General features: G+C 37.0%; 1 protein-coding gene across 10 annotated transcripts in view; it reads right to left on the bottom strand.

Moving 5' to 3' along the window:
- LMLN (leishmanolysin like peptidase) overlaps nt 1-22,216 on the bottom strand; it is a 138,771-nt gene that overhangs the window by 113,733 nt on the left and 2,822 nt on the right. For all 10 annotated transcript variants that reach the window (XR_007155536.1, XR_007155538.1, XR_007155540.1 and 7 more), the window contains exons 2-6: nt 8,957-9,054; nt 7,661-7,691; nt 6,451-6,533; nt 5,544-5,658; nt 1,623-1,801 (exon numbers count right to left, since the gene is read on the bottom strand). Coding sequence is in view for 5 of the 10 variants with exons in the window: in XM_047874421.1 (XP_047730377.1) it covers nt 1,623-1,801; nt 5,544-5,658; nt 6,451-6,533; nt 7,661-7,691; nt 8,957-9,054 (506 nt within the window). In the remaining 5 variants the exon portion in view is untranslated. The remainder of the gene's footprint in view (nt 1-1,622; nt 1,802-5,543; nt 5,659-6,450; nt 6,534-7,660; nt 7,692-8,956; nt 9,055-22,216) is intronic.

Genomic DNA, 22,216 nt, shown 5'->3' with positions numbered 1-22,216 from the left:
CCCTTCCTAATACATAAGGTTCACTTTAATGTGTCTTTTAAGAAAAGTAGTAAAAGCTCATTGTAAAAAGTTATATATCCAAATAACATAGATATGTATAAAGAAAAACATGAAAATTCCAGTTTACAACCTACCCCCCTACAGAGGTAACTGCTACTAACAGTTTGCCCAGAACTGAAGGGTTTCCCAGGATTTTCAGACAGGGAAGTCTTGGCCAAACCGGGATGGTTGGCAATTCTAATTATTTCTTTTTCCTTAGTACATTCAAGTATGTGTAACACACACATACACACACACACACACACACACACACACACACACGTAATCATATTATGTACATTGTTTTACAATATTCTTTGAAACTCAACAGTATTTTGAAAATGAGATTGTGTGTGTGTGTGTGTGTGTGTGTGTGTGTGTGTGTTCACAATCCATACAGTTTAGTTCAAATTAAGATAACCACTATTTTGCAGCACCACCATTATGAAGGCTTATTTCACAAAGACATCTACGTTAAGAAAGTATCTCATTTCATGAAGTAACTTAATTTATCATTCATTTAGCACTTCAAAATACCACATTTCCTGAGACATACTGAGACATTGTTAATTATAAAATATCATAAATTTAATTATACCTTCTCAGGAAAAAAGGAACACTCTATTAAACACATGTATTTTTATAAACACTGGTATGTGTATATATATATATGTATACATATATATATGCAAAAACATAGCACTTTACTTAGTCATTTGACTCTAAGCTTTCCCAACACTTAGAAGCTAATGATTTTTTAGATTTCAGATCATCAGTTACACAGCATCATGGTAATAGACTGTTCCTCATAATCCATGATGCTCATTTTGACCTCTTTACCACCTTTGGGACTGACAGTATAATTCTGTAGCATATACCAGTGTTTCCTTTGTATTGCCTACTTGGTTCAACTAATAATTTAATTTTTTTCCTTAAATGAATACACATCAATAGAAGTCAAACAGTTCTTTAAAGTCAGCTAGTCTTGATAGAGGAACCTTCAAGACCTCAGCAATGGTCCTATGTACATATGAAATGGTCACATTAATTCTCCTAAATTTGAGAATGTTACAATCTATTCTGACATATGACAATTTCTACTGCCTTTGATTTGTCTGGAGTGTGACAGGCAACCTTCTACATATATAATAACATTTCATTTCAAGCTTGCTTCACTGGGAAAATTTTTAAAAATCTTTTGTAAATAAATAAGAGGTCTCTAAATTTTTTAAGTGATAATTTATCTAAGTGAAGGACATGGCAAATTATATGACAATTAGATAAACACTTATTTTAGCACAGAAGTGCTAAAATTAAAATTCAAATTGTTTCCTTAGAGAGCTATTTACTTCCAAAGAAAATTCTCTGGACAATACTTTTTCTTTAGAGTTGGTACTGACATTACTATATGAATAATAGTTCTATCACCTGACATTTTCTCCCCACTCCCCCATCCAAGCGCTGTTTCTTATTATTGGAGGCAATCTGGAAAATGCAAACTTCTTGTACTCTTAACGCTTAGAACCTGTGTTAAGAGTTTCCATAATTAGGTCTTAGAGAATAAGTCTCTGGGGAAAGTTTACCTGTCCATTTTTGCTTCCTGCTGACAATAGGCTGCATAAGAGATGATGTTTTCACGGCTGCACCTCTCGGTGGCCAGAGCACCAACATATAGAACAAAGTCTGCATCCCGGACGCCTTCTTGGTCTTGCACACCTACTGCTAAACAGGACCACTTACCCCCACGGCAGACCCTGCATCTCTGCACCATGGCAAGCAAAAGAAAATCAGACCAGAGACAAGATTAGCTGTAGGGACTTTTAATGTATAGTGAATCCAGACTCTAAATTCATATGATTTAACTTTTATTTATTATCCCTCAACTTTTGCCAAATCCATTCCTCCGTCTACTCAGTTCCTATCTTTAATTTTGAATTTGCTTCATTAAAATTTCTACTTTATGTAAAATGATTATAATCTACATATAATAAACATAATCTAATCCATAATGTTAATTAACACAACTGTTATTTATAAAGGGCAGCCAACCTGGACACAAAAAAAGACAGAAAAAGTTTTAAACTTTGAAACTAACTGACAATTACAATGGACTTCCTTGTACTTTTTTTTTCCAACTTCCTGTAAATGTATAGTTATTTCAAAATTAACTAATAAAAACATTTTATCTATGGAAATATATTTTCTATTATAAAGTAATTCATGTAGTTAGTTAAAAATTCATATAATACAAACAAAAAGTTAGTCATCTTTACCTTTTAAAGATGAGTTTAAAGGTAAAGTCACCTCAACATTACCCTTAATTTCTAGTTTTCTAATCAATTCTGTGCCCTTGTAACATCTGCTTTTTAGAAAACTTCTCTCAAAGTTCTAAACAATTATAATTTCCAAATTTATAAATTAAAAAAATCAGTGAATTGGGGGGTTTTCTTAGGTGCAAGTGATGCTTATAAAGAGAAGGAAAAAAAATCCCCATTTTCTTACATTGTCTACTCTTATTTCTCTAACACATCTATTATTAATTACTTTAACCTATTAAAGTTCATGTTACATAAAGTTATGATCTTTAGGGGTGCCTGTATGACTCAGTCAGTTAAGCATCTGACTTTAGCTCAGGTCGTGATCTTAGGGTTCATGAGTTTGAGCCCAGCACTGGGCTCTCTGCTGTTAGCACAGAGCCTGCTTCAGATTCTGTCTCCCTCTCTCTCTGTCCCTGCCCTGCTTACTGTCTCTCTCAAAATAAATAAATAAACTTGAAAAAATTCTTTAAAAACAAAAAATTGTGATTTTTAAACATTCTTTTCCATGATCACTCATGCATTAAAAAAAAAAAAAAAAATCACAGGCTCTGTGCTGATGGCTCAGAGCCTGGAGCCTGCTTCTGATTCCGTGTTTCCCTCTCTGCCCCTCCTCTGCTCATGTTCTGTCTCTCTCAAAAATAAACTAAATTTTTTTTTTAATTTTTTTTTTTTAACGTTTATTTTTGAGACAGAGAGAGACAGAGCATGAACGGGGGAGGGGCAGAGAGAGAGGGAGACACAGAATCGGAAACAGGCTCCAGGCTCTGAGCCATCAGCCCAGAGCCCGACGCGGGGCTCGAACTCACAGACCACGAGATTGTGACCTGAGCTGAAGTCGGATGCTTAACCGACTGAGCCACCCAGGCGCCCCAAAAATAAACTAAATTAAAAAAAAAATTTTTTTTTTTTAATCAGGCTCTCCCCCCACCACCCCCAAGTAGATAAGTAGCAGAATTTGGAAAAGCCAAGAGAATTAAAAACAAACAAAAATACCTTAGAAAAAAAGCAAAGAAATGTGTCTTAAAATGTCTCTAAATTTCTTGGGAAAAAAGCTGGATATGTAATTAAGAAGTTGTTTTAATTTTCAAACATGTCCCTAAAACATTTTATACTCAAGAAATTTGAGAAAAGAAATGAAAGCTGAATAAGTTAGTTGTATTAGTGCCAAAATACAGGGGTCCAAAAAGCCTTACTGAGCTTCAAAAAACTTAATAAAAATTACAAAGTAAACTTCAGTTAAACATATGCTTAATTTTGGTTACTAGGTAAATGTTCAGTAACACATTCATTTCTGGAAGTAGCTAGAGAACACAGTTCAACAGAGAAAAACAGCTATAGCAATAATCATATTTTCACACTAACTTCAAAAAAAATTTTCTTTCAACGTTTACTTTTTGAGAGAAAGAGAGACAGAGCATGAGTGGGGGAGGGGCACAGAGAGAGGGAGACACAGAATCCGAAGCAGGCTCCAAGCTCTGAGCTGTTAGCACAGAGCCCCATGCGGGGCTCGAACTCATAGACTGTGAGATCATGACCTGAGTCGAAGTTGGACGCCCAACTGACTGAGCCATTCAGGCACCCCAAATGTTTATTTATTTTTGAGAGAGAAAGAGAGAGAGCGTTGAGTGGAGAGGGGCAGGGAGAGAGGGAGACACAGAATCTGAAGCAGGCTCCAGGCTCTGAGCTGTCAGCACAGAGCCTGACAAGGGGCTCGAACTCACAAACCATGAGATCGTGACCTGAGCCAAAGTCAGATGCTTAACTGACTGAGCACCCAGGCACCCAATAATCATATTTTCAAATGCATATGTATAATAAATTGGTTTTCTTGTATACACATTTAAATTTTTTATCTTCATTCTGATAAGTAATATGTTTAATATGAAAAATCAGATTATGAAAATATATAATTCTTCAAAGAAAAGCCCCAAACAATCCAATTCATAAAGAAAACCATTAATATTTTAGTATGTTTCCAGATTCTTTAGTTCTTTTATTTTTTAATATATATGTACATACACTTTGTTTTTAATGTTTTTATTTCAGTTTTACTGTGTTAAATTGACTATAATTCTTTTCTTTTTTTTTTTTAATTTAATTTAATTTTATTTATTTATTTTTATTTATTTATTTTTTTAATGTTTATTTATTTTTGAGACAGAGAGAGACAGAGCATGAACGGGGGAGGGGCAGAGAGAGAGGGAGACACAGAATCGGAAACAGGCTCCAGGCTCCCAGCCGTCAGCCCGGAGCCCGACCCGGGCCTCGAACTCACGGACCGCGAGATCGTGACCTGAGCCGAAGTCGGACGCTCAACCGACTGCGCCACCCAGGCGCCCCTAACTTGACTATAATTCTTAAATAAAATAGGCTAACTACACATACTGACTTATAACATTTTTTTCCATTTAAGAGCATAAATATCTTTCCAAGTCTACAGAGATCTACTTCATTCTTTAACAGTTGCATAGTACTCCATTACAGAATTATACCATAATTTAATACCAATATAGGCATATTTATAATTTTGTAAAGAATATCTTTGAATATACATTGCACAGTTATAAGTATTTTTATGGAACATGTTTCCGAATTGGGTTGAAGCATATCATACATATTTTTTATTTTAAGAGCTAATGTCGAATTGCCCTGCAAAAATACTAAGGTATATACCTCCTAGATGATATTTTGGAAGACAGGGGCACCTGGGTGGCTCAGTCAGTTAAGCATCCGACTCTGGTTTCAGCTCAGGTCATGATCTCATGGTTCATGGGCTGGAGCCCCTCATGGGGCTCTGTGCTGACAGTGTGGAGCCTGCTTGGGATTCTTTCTCTCTCCCTCTCTTTCTGCCCCTCCCCTGCTTGCACTCTGTCTCTCAAAATAAATAAACTTAAAAAAAAAAAAAGATATTTTGGAAGACAAAGACAAAGTTCTAAGCTGAAATGATTCAGCAGTCCCAGAGATAAGATAAATGGAAAAAAGAAAAAAAAAATTAAAGAAGATATTATCAAATTAATAGGAAAACCAATGAAAGAATAAAATCAGCTAACTAAAATACTTTTGGTAATGAAGAATAAAGCTTTCAAACTTAAGTCTATAAAAGTTTCTTGGTGACACAGATTGAAAATCTCCATTTCTCAGTTCATCCTAAAGAGTAAAAACATTGCTAGGAGTAGATTTGATTACCTGGAGGTGTTCCTCAGGCACTATAACTGGGCCGCATTTTGTATGCTCTGCAAATTCCCCAGTACAGTATCTATGGGGATCATTTTCCTTCTGGTGTTGGTTTGTTGCACGTTGTCTTTAGTTCATTTGTACATCAAAATTTAATTACAAAAAAAAAAAAAAAAAAAAGAAGTTCACAGCAGTTAAAAACATTGTAAAAAGCCTAGCTGCAAGATTAGTTTATTAATAAGGATTACTATTTTAGTTAGAAAAGTGGACTAAGAAAGAATTTGGGTTCCATGGGAAATCCTCCTAGCCTGGGTTTTCAGACCCCCAAATACTTCATAAGCTAATACTATAGACACATGAGGGAAGAAAGAGATCTGGCAAACAGGGGACAACTACACCTTAGGATAAGATCCAGCAGATCATAAAAGAAAATCAAGAAAAGAGGGGTGCCTGGCTGGCTTAGTTGGTGGAGCATGCAACTCGATCTCAAGGTTTTGAGTTCAAGCCCTATGTTGCAAGATTTCTTAAAAATAAAAAAATCTTGGGGCCCCTAGGTGGCTCAGTTGGTTATGTGTCTGACCCTGGATTTCAGCTTAGGTCATGATCTCATGGTTTGTGGGTCTGACCCTTCATCTGGCTCCACACTGACAGCACGGAGTCTGCTTGGGATTCTCTCTCTCCCTATCTTTCTGGCCTTCCCTTGCTCATTCTCTCTCTCTCAAAATAAAAAAAAATCAGGGAAAGAATGATTACCTAACAGGTGCTTTATTATTCCTTTTAAATACCGTGCAGTTTGGTCTCTAAGGACAAACATAATAAAATATTCTAGTATGAGTTTCATAATTTGCCATACTGGTAGAATGGGGAGGTCAGAGTACTAAACAACTGAAGAAAATGACATGTACTTAATGTGACATACCTGCTAAGTAAGATAGTGCCCGCAGGTCTACGAACCTGAAAAGTCTTCTCCAAATACGAAATAGCTTGTGGAAAAAGTTTGTTCTAAATAAAAGTTGGGAAAAAAAGTCAGAGTTATAGTTAAAGGACAAATTATATTTAAAACAAGTATAGGATAGGATATTAACGACTGAGGGGAAAAAAGAGAAAAACCTTACAATTCTGGAATACTGATTTAGTCAAAGGTTGCGTAGTAAGGGGCAGGGGAGAGAATGAGTCTAGGAGCAAAGGAATTTCCTTATTTTCTAGTTGAGTTTGGGGAGAGAACACTAAGTGAAAAATTCCTTCCCAATCTCTACTTAAGTAGAATTAGAAAATATAAATCTTAATTATTAACCTAAATTACTTCAAATCTGAGACTGATTAGGTGATTCTAACAGTAAGGAATTTATGTTAGGAAAATCTTATGTTTAGAAGATCAATTTCAATCTCACCAATTTCTGTGGCCCATAAGGAATCGGCTTAATGTGTATGTGTGACTCTGTAACAGTTAAGAAACTGTGGAGACAGTTTCTTAAGAAGACAACTTTAGCATATCTAAAGACAACTTTAGCATATCATATAATCAGATAAACCCATCTTCAGGAGAATGAGTATTTCCACCAAGAAAATGGTGTTCTCAACGTATTTCAAAAAAAATTTTTTTCAACCTAGGTTCAGCATGTTCTCCTCCCAAAACATAATAGAACAAGTAAGAAAACAAGAAGACTGATTTATTATCAAATTATAAAATAAGAAGACTAGTTCAGCATCAAATAAGGACAAAACTTTGATGAGGGGTGCCTGGGTGGCTTAGTTGGTTAAGCATCTGACTTCCGCTCAGGTCATGAGCTCACAGTTTGTGAGTTCAAGCCCCACACTGGGCTCTGTGCTGACAGCTCAGAGCCTGGAGTCTGCTTCAGTTTCTATGTCTCCCTCTCTCTCTCCCCATCCCCTGCTCATGCTTTGTCTTTTTCTCTCAAAAATAAATAAAACATTAAAAAAATGAAAAAAGTTTTGATGAGTGCATCATAAAGATGCCTTTGAAGAAATGATAAATACATTCATTACCAACACTTTTTATTCATTCACAAAACAGAAATGAATAAATTTATTTTTTAAGTACAATTTATATACAATAAAATGCACCCATTTTAAGTATCAAATTCAAGTCATGAGTATTTATTACATACCTTTACAAGGTATCTTTTCTCAGGGAGCAACCTGAAAATGAAGACATGAAACATTAAGAATTGCCATGCTGGAGCACAGCACTGTCTCATTTGTTTAGAATATACCTAGCAGGGGCCCCAAGGAATGCTTTGTGGAAGGATCTAGTATCAGTCCCCCAAAATCTCAATTTACCTCAATAAGCATTTGAATTAACTCTGTACCAAAACACAACACTAGGCATGATCATGTTATCTCATTCATTTGGGAAATTAAGGATAAGGAAAGACATCAAATACTCCTCATAGGTCTTCGTACACTATTACAGATTCATAACTTACGTGTTTTCTGGACCTCTCTTACGCTAAATGAAAAATTACACCATCATTCCTCTGGCTAATAATTTTGTAAATGTTCTTATGGCATATATCAGTTCTTCCTTTTATTTTTCCTCCAAGTACTCATGAGGAGTTCCTTATTTTATTTATTTATTTATTTATTTATTTATTTATTTTTACTTTATTAATTTTTTAATTTATATCCAAGTTAGTTAGCATATAGTGCAACAATGATTTCAGGACTAGACTCCTTAATGTCCCTTACCCATTTAGCCCATCCCCCCTCCCACAACCCCTCCAGCAACCCTCTATTTGCTCTCTATATTTAAGAGGCCCCTGTTTTTATATTATTTTTGCTTCCCTTCCCTTATGTTCATCTGTTTTGCATCTTAAAGTCCTCATATGAGTGAAGTCACATGATACTTGTCTTTCTCTGACTAATTTCGCTTAGCATAATACCCTCTAGTTCCAACCATGTAGTTGTAAATGGCAAGATTTCATTCTGCTTGATTGCTGAGTTATACTCCATTGTATATATATACCACATCTTCTTTATCTGTTCATCTGTTGATCGACACTTGGGCTCTTCCCATACTTTGGCTATTGTTGATAGTGCTGCTATAAACATTGGGGTGCATGTGCCCCTTTGAAACAGCACACCTGTATCCCTTGGATAAATACCTAGTGCAATTGCTGGGTCATAGCATAGTTCAGTTTTTAATTTTTTGAGGAAGAAGAGCCTTCTAGGTGTGTACTGACCACATCCAAGGAGATCCACATCTGTTCTGTTTAAATTATTCATAACATACAGATTTTAATCATATCCCATGGCCTTTATCTTTTCAGACTAAAAAGCATTTTTAGCTTAATTCCATCTTGAAGGTGCATTAGCATATAGCTCCATCTATGGATCTTCTGGATGAAAATATCTTTAATAGTTTGATTCTTAGTTTTAAAAAGACAAAATAATGGCGTACTTACTCATCAATACTTTTATCATAGACAGTCTTGATTCTTAAATGTTCATCAACATCTCTTTTTACAACATGATTTGCCTTAAGATGAACCTTATTTATGACCTGAAAAAAGAACATATGTGAAAAATTTTTAAAAAGGTATTGTATAGATTAGCCAATTGAGATTCTCACTTAAAATTAATTAACTAAATTTCAAGTGTAATACCCAGAAAAATAAAAGAATAAATAAAGAGATATTTCGTGTTCATGGATAGGAAGAATCAATAATGTCAGGATGTCCGTTCTTCCCAATTTGATCTATATAGATTCAATGCAATCCAAATCAGAATGTGAGCAAGTTATATTGTGGAAATCAACAATCTGATTCTAAAGTTTATAAGGAGAAGCATAAGACCCAAAATAACACAATGTTGAAGGAAAAGAACAAAGTTGGAAGACTAATATAATCTGACTTGAAGATTTACTATAAAGCTACAGTAATCAGACATGTGGTACTGACAATAGAGAAGACAAATATTTACTGTAGCATTATTTAATATAGCCAAGATATGGTGCAGTGGCACAGGAGCAGGCCAAGATCAGTTGGCAGGCCACAGAGTGAGCATGGTGTTCTTGGCACTGTGCTTGGTGTTATTGCTCCTGGCCAGGGACTTAGCAGTCTCTCTGGACTCTTTTGAATTCTGAGTCTGGCCAACCTTCAGAATTCAGAACACCAAACTGCAACCAGTATAAATTACCAGGATGTCCCAGAGACTTTAGCCCTATGTGTGGAAGCAACATGGCCACTCATCCCAAAGAATGTAGTCTGTGCATGAAAATCAGGGAAGATGGTCATGATACTAAAATAATCCAGAGTGGGCCATGTTGATGGAGCAGTTTATAGAAGAGAACTTGGAGAAACCATCTTCAACAGTATGCTAGATGAATTCCATCTCCCCTTTTTCTCTTTCCTATGTTCCTTTGTATGGGATTTATTAGCCCGCATTTTCTAACAGGAGGTGTGGAAGATAGCTATGTGCAGTGACAGATAATTAAAGCAAACACAAAAAAATCCTTGTTTCTTGCCTTTGCCCCCTTAATTTAACTTACTGCCCAGGTGAGTTGTGCATTGCTTTATTTAGTTGGGATAAAATCAGCATTGTATTCAAGTAAAAAAAAAAAATACCCAAAATATGGAAGCAGCCCAAGTGTCCACCAACAGATGAATAGATAAATAAGATGTGGTATTACACAATGGAATACAACTCAGTCATAAAAAAAGAATTAAATCTTGCCATTCATGACAACATGGAGAGACCTAGAGGGTGTTATGCTAAGTGAAATGAGTCAGACAGAGAAAGACAACATGATTTTACTTATATGTGGAATCTAAAAAAAACCAAAAAAAAACATACTCATAAATACAGAGAACTGGTAGTTGCCAGAGGAGAGGGAGATGGGCAAAATAGGTGAAGGGGATAAAGAGATACAAAGTTCCAGTCATAAAATATACAAGTCACAGGGATGAAAAGCACAGCACAGGGAATATAGTCAATAATACTGTAATAACATTGTATAGTGACAGAGGGTAACTACACTCATTTTGGTGAGCATTTTGTAATGTATGTAATTGTCAAGTCACTATGTTGTACACTGAACACTAGTATTATACATCAACTGTCTTTGAATTAAAATTTTTTTAAAAGGAAAAAAAAATAGGGTGCCTGGGTGACTCAGTTGGTTAAGTGTCTGACTTCAGCTCAGGTCATGATCTCACAGTTTGTGAGTTCAGTGCTGACAGCTCAGAGCCTGGAGCCTGTTTCATATTCTGTGTTTCCCTCTCTCTCTGCCCCTCCCCTGCTCACGCTCTGTCTGTCTGTCTGTCTCTCTCTCTCTCAAAAATAAACATTAAAAAAAATTTTTTTTTAAAAAGGAAAAAAATAGACCAATAGATCAATGGAACAGAAAAGAGAGCCCACAAATAGGCCCACATGAATAGAGTCAATTGATATTTGACAAAGGAGCAAAGGTAATATAATGGAGCAAGTCAGTCTTTTCAACAAATGGTACTGAACAAGTAGACATCCACATTAAAAAAAAAAAAAAAAGAGTAAGAATCTGTGGGACCTGGATGGCTCAGTTGTTAAGTGTCCAACTCCTGATTTCAGTTAGGGTCATGATCTCCTGTTTGGTGAGATCTAGCCCCCATCAGGCTACATGCTGACAGCACAGGGTATGCTTGGGATTCTCACTCTCCCTCTGTCTCTGCTCCTCCCCTGCACATGCAATGCGCTTGCTCTTTCTCAAAAATAAAAAAATTTTTGAAACTAAAAAAAGACTTTATATTCTTCACAAAAATTAATTCAAGATGAATTAGACACCTAAATGTAAAATGCAAAACTACAGGGGTGCCTGGCTGGCTCAGTTGGTGGAGCATATGACTCTTGATCTCAGCGTTTTAAGTTCAAGTCCCATGTTGGGTACAGAAATTACTTAAAAATAAAATCTTTAAGGGGCACCTGGGTGGCTCAGTTGGTTGAGCGTCCAACTTCGGCTCAGGTCATGATCTCATGGTTCATGGGTTCGAGCCCCACATCAGGCTCTCTGTGCTGTCAGCTGGAGCCTGGAGCCTGCTTCAGATTCTGTGTCTCCCTCTCTCTTTGTCCCTCTCCTGCTTGTGCTCTCTCTCCCTCTCAAAAATAAACATTAACAACAATTAAAATAATAATAATAATAAAATAAAATCTTTATTAAAAAATAAAATGCAAAACTATAAAACTCTTAGAAGATACCATAAGAGAAAACATAGACGAAACATAGTTTGACAATGGCTTTTTAGATACATCACTAAAGGAATGATCCAAGAAAGAAATAATTGATGTATTCAACTTTATTAAAACTAAAAACTTACACTCTATGAAAGATAACATAAAGAGAATAAGAAGACAAGCCACAGAAAATATTTGCAAAAGACACATTTGATAAACGACTATTACACAAAATATACAAAGAACTTAACATTAAGAACACGAACAGCTCGATTAAAAAATGGGCAAAAGAGGGGTGTCTGGCCGGCTCAGTCAGTAGAGCAGAGCACGTGACTCTTGCCCTCAGGGTCATGAGTTTGAGCCCCACATTGGGCATAGAGATTACTTAAGAAAAATACACAAAAGATCTGGACACTTCAGAAAAGATATACAGATGGCAAACATTCGTATGAAAAGATGCTCCATATTATGTCATCAGGGGAATGCAAATTAAAACAATAATGAAATACTACTACACATCTACTAGAATGACCACAGAACAACCTCAAATGCTGACAAGGATGTGGAGCAACAGGAACTCTCTCATTCATTGTTGGTGGGAATGCAAAATGGTACAGCCAATTTGGAAGACAGTTCGGCAGTTTCTTACAAAATGAAACACACTCTTACCATTACAACTGAGCAACTGAGCTCTTTGGTATTTACTCAAATGAGTTAAAAACTATGTACAAAATGTCTGTACACAGAAAACCTGTACACAGATTTTTTTTAATATTTATTTTTGGGAGAGCACAAGTGGGAAAGGGGCAGACAGAGGGGAACAGAGGATCTGAAGCAGGCTCTGTGCTGACAGGCTGACAGCAGCAAGCCTGATGTGGGGCTTGAGCTCACAAACCACAAGATCATGATATGAGCCAAAGTCAGACGCTCAGCTGAGCCACTCAGGTGCCCCTGTACACAGATTTTTATAGCAGCTTTATTCATAACTGCTACAACTTAGAAGTAGCCAAAATGTCCCCCAGTATGCTAACAGATAAACTGTGGTACATCCAAATGATGGAATATTATTTAGAGCTAAAAAGATGAAATATTAAGCTATGAAAAGACATAGAAAAACCTTGAGTACATAATACTAAGTGAAAGAAGCCAATCTGAAAAAGTGACATACTGTATGATTCCAACTATATGACATTCTGGAAAAGGGAAAACTATGGACACAGTAAAAAGATCAGCATTTGCCAGGAGGTAAGGGTGGGAAAAGATATGAATAGATAAAGCACAGAGGATTTTTAGTGCAGTATAAATACCCTGTATGATACTATAACAATGGGTACATTTCATTATACATTTATCCAAACCCATGAAATGTAACCCATCAAGAGTGAATCATAATGTGAACTATGAATTCTGATTATAATGTGCCAATACAGGTTCATCAATTATAACAAAAGTACCACTCTGGTTAGGGATGTTGATAATGGGGGAGACTATGCATGTGAGGGGGAACAGGGTATTTGGGAAATCTCTGTACCTTCTTATCAGTTCTGCAAAACTAAATCTGCTCTAAAAAGTAGTATTTAATTTAAAAAAAAAAAAAAAAAGGAGACCAGAGACAATGGAATAAAGAGTTAAGTGCTGAAGAAAGTCAATATCTAATGAGACTACCCTTCTAAAATGAAGAGGATATAAACATATTTCAGATTAATAAAAATTAAGAGAATTTACCATCAGCACTACATTCATTTCCTGCACTACAGGAAATTCTAAAGGAAGTTCTTCATGGTCATGGAAATGACACTAGATGGTACCCTGGATCTTGTATTAGTTCAGGCTGCTATAATAGAATACCATAAACTGGGTGGTATTATAAACATCAGAAATACATTTCTCAGTTGTGGAGACTAGTAAGTCCAAGATCAAAGTGTATAAAGATTGGGTACCTGGTGAGGGCCCCCTTCTTGTTTCATAAGACCATATTCTTTCTGTGTCCTTTGGCACAAGTGGCAAAGGAGCCCTCTGGGGTCTCTTTCATAAGAGTATTAATTCCATTCATTATGGCTCTGCTCCCATGACCTAATCACCTACCAAAGATCCCACCTCCAAATCATCACTTTGGGAGTTAGGATTTCAACATATAAATTTTGGAGGGGGCACAAACATTCTCTTTTGCTTGTCTGGGAACCTGAATGGTAATCAGTTACCTACAATGATATAAAATTTCCCTAAGTGATAAGGTAGGCTCATTATGCCTGAAGTATTAATAGAAATAATATAGTTTATGCTGCACAGCTGTTTATCCCTCAGAATCTGGAATTTTAGTGACTAAAATTGTGCCTACATAACCAATCTCATATAAAAACCCTGGACACCTGGGGTCAGATGAGCTTCACATTTTGTGCTTGTTACAAGTTACAGCTAAAGGAATTAAGCATGTCCTATATGACTCCTCTAGGAGAGAACTCTTGTAAGCTTGTGCCTGGTTTCCTCCAGTCTTTGCTTCATGAGCCTTTTTGCTGATTATGCTTTGTATCCTTTCACTGTAATAAATCTTAGCTGTGAGTACAACTATATACTGAGTCCTGTGAGTCCTCTGGCAAATCACTAAACCTTGAGGTGGTCTTAGAGACTCTCAACACAATTGTACACACATTTCATTTCTTTAAAGACATTAACTCCTTAAAGCTAAAATTATAAAATTGTAATTGTGATATTTATAATATATGCAGAGGTAATATATATTACAACAATAGCAAAATAGTGGAATCTAACACAGAAAACAAATGAATAAACCATGAGCAGAATCAGACATAGAAATACAGAAAACAAACTGACGGTTGCCACAGGGAAAGTGGGTGAAGGGATTGGTAAAATGGGTGAAGGAGAGTAGAAGATACAGGTTTCCAGTTATAGAATCTATAAGTCACAGGAATAAAAGGTACAACATAGGAAATCTAGTCAGTGGTATTCTAGTAACGCTGTATGGGGACAGATGGTAGCTATGCTTGTGGTGAGCTCAGTATAAGGTATAAGCCTGTTGAATCACACCTGAAACTAATATAACATTGTGTCAACTATCTATATTTAAATTAAAAGGGGCCACTTGGCTGACTCAGTAGAGCATGCGATTCTTTTTTTGTTTTGTTTTTAATTTATTTTTAAATTTAAATCCAAGTTAGTTAACATACAGTGTAATAATGATTTCAGGGAGCATGTGATTCTTTAAAAAAAAATTTTTTTAATGTTTATTTTTGACAGAGAAAGAGAGAGCGCGAGCAAATGTGCACATGAGTTGGGGAGGGGCAGAGAGAGAGGAAGACCCAGAATCCAAAGCAGGCTCCAGGCTCTGAGCTGTCGGCACAGAGCCCGACAAGGGGCCCAAACTCACAAACTGTGAGATCATGACCTGAGCTGAAGTTGGATGCCCAACCGACTGAGCCACCCAGGCACCCCAAGGAGGATGTGATTCTTGATCACAGGGTTGTGAGTTCAAGCCCCATGTTGGGCATAGGGATTACTTAAAAATAAAAATCTTAAAAAAAAAAATAGCAAAATGATCAGGGTGTAAAGGAAACTATAGTGTTAAAAAGTTCCTATATTTAACATGAATATTATCATAAATACAAGATACATATTGTAATCATTTAGCACAAATACTCAAAAATAGATCACATTTTATTGTAGGTTAATTACACCTCAATTTAAAAAGTAAAGCAAAGTGGAGCACCTGGGTGGCTCAGTTGGTTGAGCATCTGACTCCTGAATTTGTCTCAGGTTATGATCTCATGGGTTCATGGGATTGAGCCCTGTCTCAGCTCTGCACTGATAGCATGGAGCCTGCTTGGGATTTTCTCACTCTTGCATGCACTCTCTTTCTCTCTCCTCTCCCACTCACATGCACTCTCTCTCAAAATAAATAAACATTAAAAAAGAAAAACAAAGAGATATAGCTAAAAAGTCAACAGATCAAAATAGAAAACTAATGGAAAAACAGAGGAAACAAAAAAGTGAAACAATAAGAAAACGAACAGCTAAACTGCAGACCCAAATCCAACCATGTCAATAATCACATTAAATGTAAATAGACTGGGGGCGCCTGGGTGGTGCAGTCGGTTAAGCATCCGACTTCAGCCAGGTCACGATCTCGCGGTCCGTGAGTTCAAGCCCCGCGTCGGGCTCTGGGCTGATGGCTCAGAGCCTGGAGCCTGTTTCCGATTCTGTGTCTCCCTCTCTCTCTGCCCCTCCCCTGTTCATGCTCTGTCTCTCTCTGTCCCAAAAATAAATAAACGTTGAAAAAAAATGTAAATAGACTGAACATTCCTATTAAAAAGCAGAGATTGTCAGACTAAGTAACAGAGCAAGATCCAACTATTTGCTATTTGTAAGAAACCCATTTTAACTATAAAAACATAAAAGAGTTGAAAGTATAAGAATGGGAAAAAGGCATATTATGTAAACATTAATAAAAACAAAGCCAGAGTGGCTATATTAGTATTAGACAAAGTATATTTCAAAACAAGGAATATTAGCAGGGATGAAGAAAAGGATAATACTTAGTGCTAAATGGGTCAATTCAACAAGAAAATATAACAATCTAAAATGTGTAAACACCTGGAGCACGGGATGGCTCAGTTGGTTAAGCGTCTGACTCTTGGTTTTGGCTCTGGTCATGATCTCATGTCTTCATGGGTTTGAGGCCCACACTGGGCTCTGTGTTGGCAGTGCAGAGCCTTCTTGGGATTCTCTCTCTCTCCCTCTCTCTCTCTGCCCCTGCCCCACTTGTACTCTCCCTGTCTCTCTCAGGATAAATAAACTTTAAAAAATAAAATAAAATAAAAAGTGTAAACACCTAACATCACAGCTTCATACTACATGAAGCAAAAACTGAAAGATGAAAGACCGACAAATCCACAATTACAGCTGGAGACTTAAACACTCTTATCTCAGTAATCAATACAGACCAGAAGATAAAATCAGTAAGGATATAGGAGATCTGCATAGCACAAAAACTAACTTGACTGAACTGACATTTATGGAACACTTGTCCCCACAATAGTGGAATGTGTATTCTTCTCAAGTGTATATGCAACGTTCACCTAAACAGATCACATTTTTGGCTATAAAACAAACCTTAAGAAATATAAAAAACCTGAGGCATCTGGGTGGCTCAGTTGGTTAAGCATCTGACTTGGCTCAGGTCATGATCTCACAGTTTATGAGTTCGAGACCCACATGGGGCTGGCTCTCTGCTGGAGTCTGCTTCGGATCCTCTGTCTCCCTCTCTCTGCCCCTCCCCTGCTCTCACTTGAGCTCTCAAAAATAAACAAACACCTCTTAAAAATATATTTAAAAACCCGAATCATACAAAGTATGTTCTCTACCCATAACAAAATTAAACTAGAATGCAATTACAGAAAGAAAACTGGGAAACCCCCTAATGTTTGAAGATAAAACAACAAACTAATGGGGCGCCTGGGTGGCGCAGTCGGTTAAGTGTCCGACTTCAGCCAGGTCACGATCTTGCGGTCCGTGAGTTCGAGCCCCGCGTCGGGCTCTGGGCTGATGGCTCGGAGCCTGGAGCCTGTTTCCAATTCTGTGTCTCCCTCTCTCTCTGCCCCTCCCCCGTTCATGCTCTGTCTCTCTCTGTCCCTAAAATAAAAACGTTGAAAAAAAAAATTTATTAAAAAAAACAACAAACTAAACCCTTAAGTTGAAGAGGAAGTCACAAAAGAGTTAGGAAATATTTTTATAAAGACTTTACTTTTAAGTAATCTCTACACTGATCAGGGGGGCTTGAACTCAACAACCACAAGATCAAGAGTCGCATGTTCTATGGGCTAGGCCAGCCAAGTGCCCCTAGAAAATATTTTTAGATGAATGAAAAGAAAATTATAGCAAATTAATATTTGTGGGATCCAGCTAAAGCAGTGTTTAGAGGAAAATTTGTACCTTTAAATACTTACATTAGGGAAAAAAAACCCTCAAATTAATGGTCTAAGCTTCCTAAAAAACTAGAAAAAGAACAAATTACTCTCAAAGAGAGCAGAATAAAGATCAGAAATCAATTAAATGGAAAACAGAAAAAGAGAAATCAATAAAATCAAGAGCTGTCTTTGAGAAGTCTTCTGAGAAGACTATTACAAGTGATAAACCTCTAAACCGATCAAAAGAAAGAGAACACCAATTACCTATATCAAGAATGAAACAGGAGACATTGCTACAGACTTTACAGACTGTGTTACTGTGACTTACAATAAGAAGTATGTATTTGGTTTTTGTTCCACTTCTGGCACAGAACTCCTAAACTTGGAATTTCCTAAGTGATGAGAGTGATAAAGCTGTCTTGTTATGTTAATGAGATTGCTTTGGGAAAGCACCTAAGGATAGGGACCAGTTGCCAGTAGGGCCAACCATGTGATTAGAGGTCTCCATCTCCTCCTCGAGCTACAGATTGAGTTGAATCACTAATGGTTAATGATTTATTAATTTTTTAAAATATTTATTTGTTGAGAGAGAGCAAGCGAGCACAAGAGTGTGAGTGGGAGAGGGGTAGAGAGAGGGGGAGAGAAAGAATCACAAGCAGCCTCCCCATTGTCAGTACAAAGCCCAATGTGAGGTTCTATCTTACCTGAGCTGAAATCAAGAGTAGAGTGCTTACCAATTGAGACACCCAGCCCCACCCCCCGCAATGGCTGACCATTTAATCTACCAATGTCTCTGTAATCAAGCCTCTATAATACCCAAAAGGATGGGGTTTGTAGAGTTTCCTGTTGGTGAACATTGTTAACCTTAAAAATAAAACTGCTGGTTATTTTACCAGCAAAAACTGTTTTATTTGGGAATAGCAGAGAATTGCAATCAGGGACAAGCAAGCTACAACAAAACCATAGGCAAGTCTGAAGAACAAAGGAGAGGAATACTCTTTTATAGAGAAAAAAGGGAAACTGGGGGGCTGTTATAAGCAAAATGTCCACTGGAATAAACTGGGATTTTGAAGTATACATTGGTTGAGTTGTGACAGTCTCTCATTGGCTGGGCTATTGCCAGGGAAAGAAGAAAACATTTTTCCTCTCGCTGCGATAGTGAAGCAGTATCCATATGCAAGGTCCATCACTTCCTGTTGGGTCTGCAATTGACAATGAGTGGTAGGACATGATGGCTCCCTCTAAATGAGGTTTACTTTTATTAATTTTTACACCATGTAGAGATTCCTGGAGAGTGGAATGCTCTGATAGTGTAGAAAGTACTCGCCCTTTCTCCATACCTTACCCTAAGCATCTCTTCCATCTAGTTGTTCTTGAGTTACACTTTTTATAATAAACTAGTAATCTAGTAGTAAAGTTTTTCTCTGAGTTTTGTGAGCTGCTCTAGCAAATTAATCAACCCCAAGGAGAGGGTTGTTGGAAGCTCCAAACTATAGTCATTTGGTCAGAAGCTCAGGTGACAACCTGGACTTATGATTGGTGTCTGAAATGGTGGTTGGGGGGCCAGTCTTGCTTCGTAGTGCGTGGAAAAACCCACACACACTGGAATTCATACCCAAATCTTTTACAGACATTTAAATTATCAAAAGAAAATATTTTTAAAAACCTTACATCCATAAATTTGACAATTTCAATGGAATGAAATTCTTTGAAATATGTAACTTAATCAAAACACAATCAAGGAGAAATAACCTGAATAAACCATCATCTATTACAGAAATTAAGTTCATAATTTCTAACTCTCCAATAAAGAAAATTCCAGGGGTGCCTGGGCGGCTCAGTTAGGTGTCTGACTTGATTTTGGCTCAGGTCATGATCTCATGGTTCATGACACCGAACCCCATGTCGGGCTCTGCGCTGACAGTGCAGAAGAACCTGCTTGGGATTCTCTCTCTCCCTCTCTGCCCTCCCCCACTCTCTCTCTCTCAAAATAAATAAATAAACCTGAAAGAAAAGAAAAGAAAAGAAAAGAAAAGAAAAGAAAAAAGAAAGAAAGAAAGAAAGAAAGAAAGAAAGAAAGAAAGAAAAAATTAATTCCAGGCTGAGATGGCTTCATTAATGAATCCTATATATTTAAGGAAGTAAAAATACTGATTATATGCAAACTCTTCCTTAAAATAGAAGGGGAAGGAATATTTCCCAACTCATTCTATGAGACCAGCATTACCCTAATAGCAAACCCAGCAAAGTTATTGCAGAAAAAAACCACAAAAACTACAGACCAATATCCTTCATGAATATATATGCAAAATCATCAACAAATATTAACAAGGCAAATCCAGCAAAATGTAAAAAGGGAAATACATCATAACCAACTGGGGTTTTAATCTCAGGAGTGCAATTTTTTTTATCATCAAAAAAAAAATCAATGTAATTCACAATATCAATAAAGAAGAAAAGCTACATGATTATATTAATTGATACAAAAAAGACATTTAATAAAATTTAACATCCATCCATGATAAAAACTAAGCATAGAAGATAATTTTCTCAACCTGCTAAAGCACATCTACAAAAAATCTATAATATTCTTTTTTTTTTTTTTCTTAAGGGCTCTTTTTTTTTTTAAGGTTTAATTTTTTTAGTTACCTCTGCATCCAACATGGGACTCAAATTGACGATCAGGAGTTGCATGCTCTACCAACTGAGGCAGCCAGGCACCCCAAGGATTAACTACAAATGGGGATAATGGCTTTCAAGGTGATTGAAAAGTTCTAAAACTGGATTTTGCTGATAGCTGCACAATTCTGTAAATATATTAAAAATCATTGAATTGGTCATTTAAGTGGGTGAATTTTATGGTATATGAATTATATCTCAATAAAAACATCGTAAAAACTCTCTACAAAGAAAATGGCAGGCCCACCCAGGTGATCTCCATAATGAATTATACTGAACATTTAAGCAAGAAGTTATTTCAATTTTATATAAACTCTTTTATTTATTATTATTGTTATTATTATTATTGCTATTTTCAATAGGCTGCATGTCCAACGTGGGGCTCGAACTCACAGTCCTGAGACCAAGAGTTGCATGCTCCACTGACTCAGCCAGCCAGTGCCTCTATACAAACTCTTTTAGAAAATACAAGAAGATGGAACATTTCCCAACTCATTATGTGAGGCCAGTATAGTTCTGATATCAAAACAAAAAAAAACTTCACTAAAAAAAAGATATCATAGGGGCGCCTGGGTGGCTCAGTCCGTCGGGCAGCCTACTTCGGCTCAGGTCATGATCTCACCGTCCGTGAGTTCCAGCCCCGCGTCGGGCTCTGTGCTGACAGCAAAAATCTTTAACAATCTATTAGCAAACTGAATTCAGAGGTATACAAAAAGGATAATATATCATGACCAAGCAGGATCTATCACAAAAATGCAAATGCTATTGTATACAATTTGCTATCGGAAATACATTGTATATAATTCCATTTGTGTATATTAAGTTCTAGAAGGGGCAAAACTAATCTAATGTGAAAAAATAATGAAAAAAAAAAAATAGTTGCCTGGGATGGATGGGAGAGACTGACTGGCACCAGATGGGAGGAAACTTTCTGGAGACATGGAAATGTTCTACATTGTGGGGCTGTAAGTTTTATGTGGATGTACATGATTGCATTTATTGCATTTCCAATATATGTAAATTTTATCAGAACTCTTTTTGGGGCACCTGGCTGGCACAGTAGGTAGAGCATGGGACTCTTGATTTGGGGTTGTGAGTTTGAGCCCCACATTGGGCATAGAGATTACTTAAAAATGAACAAACAAAAAAACAGGGGCACCTGGGTGGCTCAGTTAGTTGAGTGTCCAACATGTCATGATCCCGGGGTTGTGCGAACGAGCCCTATGTGGGTCTCTGCGCTGAGTGTGGAAGTTGCTTAGGATTCTCTGTCTCCCTCTCCCTCTGCCCCTCTTCCCCACTCACACTCCCGCTCTAAAATAAAAAATAAAACAATAACAGACTTAAAAAAATTTTTTTTATTTAGTTTTGAGAGAGAGAGAGAGTAGAGGAAGCGCAGAAGGAAAGGGAGACACAGAATCTGAAGCAGGCTGCAGGCTCTGACCTGTCAGCAAAGAGCCCAACATGGGGCTCGAACCCACGAACCCCAAGATCATGACTTGAGCCAAAATCAGAAGCTCAACTGACTGAGCCACCCAGGCACTCCAACAACTTTTAAAAGTAACAATAACAAGTGAGAGGATGAGGAATGGGTGGAAGTATAGGAAATAAGAATGAGAGAATGATGGTAAGTGTTAAAGCTGGGTGATGGGTTAATGGGAGTTCATTACACTATTCCATTTTTTTTGTTTTAATTTACATAATAATAATAATTTTAAAACTTAGAGGTTTTAGTTGAAAACAAGTGCCTGGGTGGCTCAGTAGGTTAAGCATCTGACTTTAGCTCAGGTCATGATCTCATCGTCTATGGGTTTGAACCCAGCGTCAGGCTATGTGCTGACAGCTCAGAGCCTGGAGCCTGCTTTGGATTCTGTGTCTCCTCTCTCTGCCCCTCCCCTGCTCATGCTCTGTCTCTCTCTC

The sequence above is a fragment of the Prionailurus viverrinus genome, chromosome C2 (assembly GCF_022837055.1).
Source record: "Prionailurus viverrinus isolate Anna chromosome C2, UM_Priviv_1.0, whole genome shotgun sequence".
NCBI classification, from domain to species: domain Eukaryota; kingdom Metazoa; phylum Chordata; class Mammalia; order Carnivora; family Felidae; genus Prionailurus; species Prionailurus viverrinus.
The sequence above is the reverse complement of the archived record's forward strand: the minus strand, read 5'-3'. Positions and strand labels throughout refer to the sequence as shown.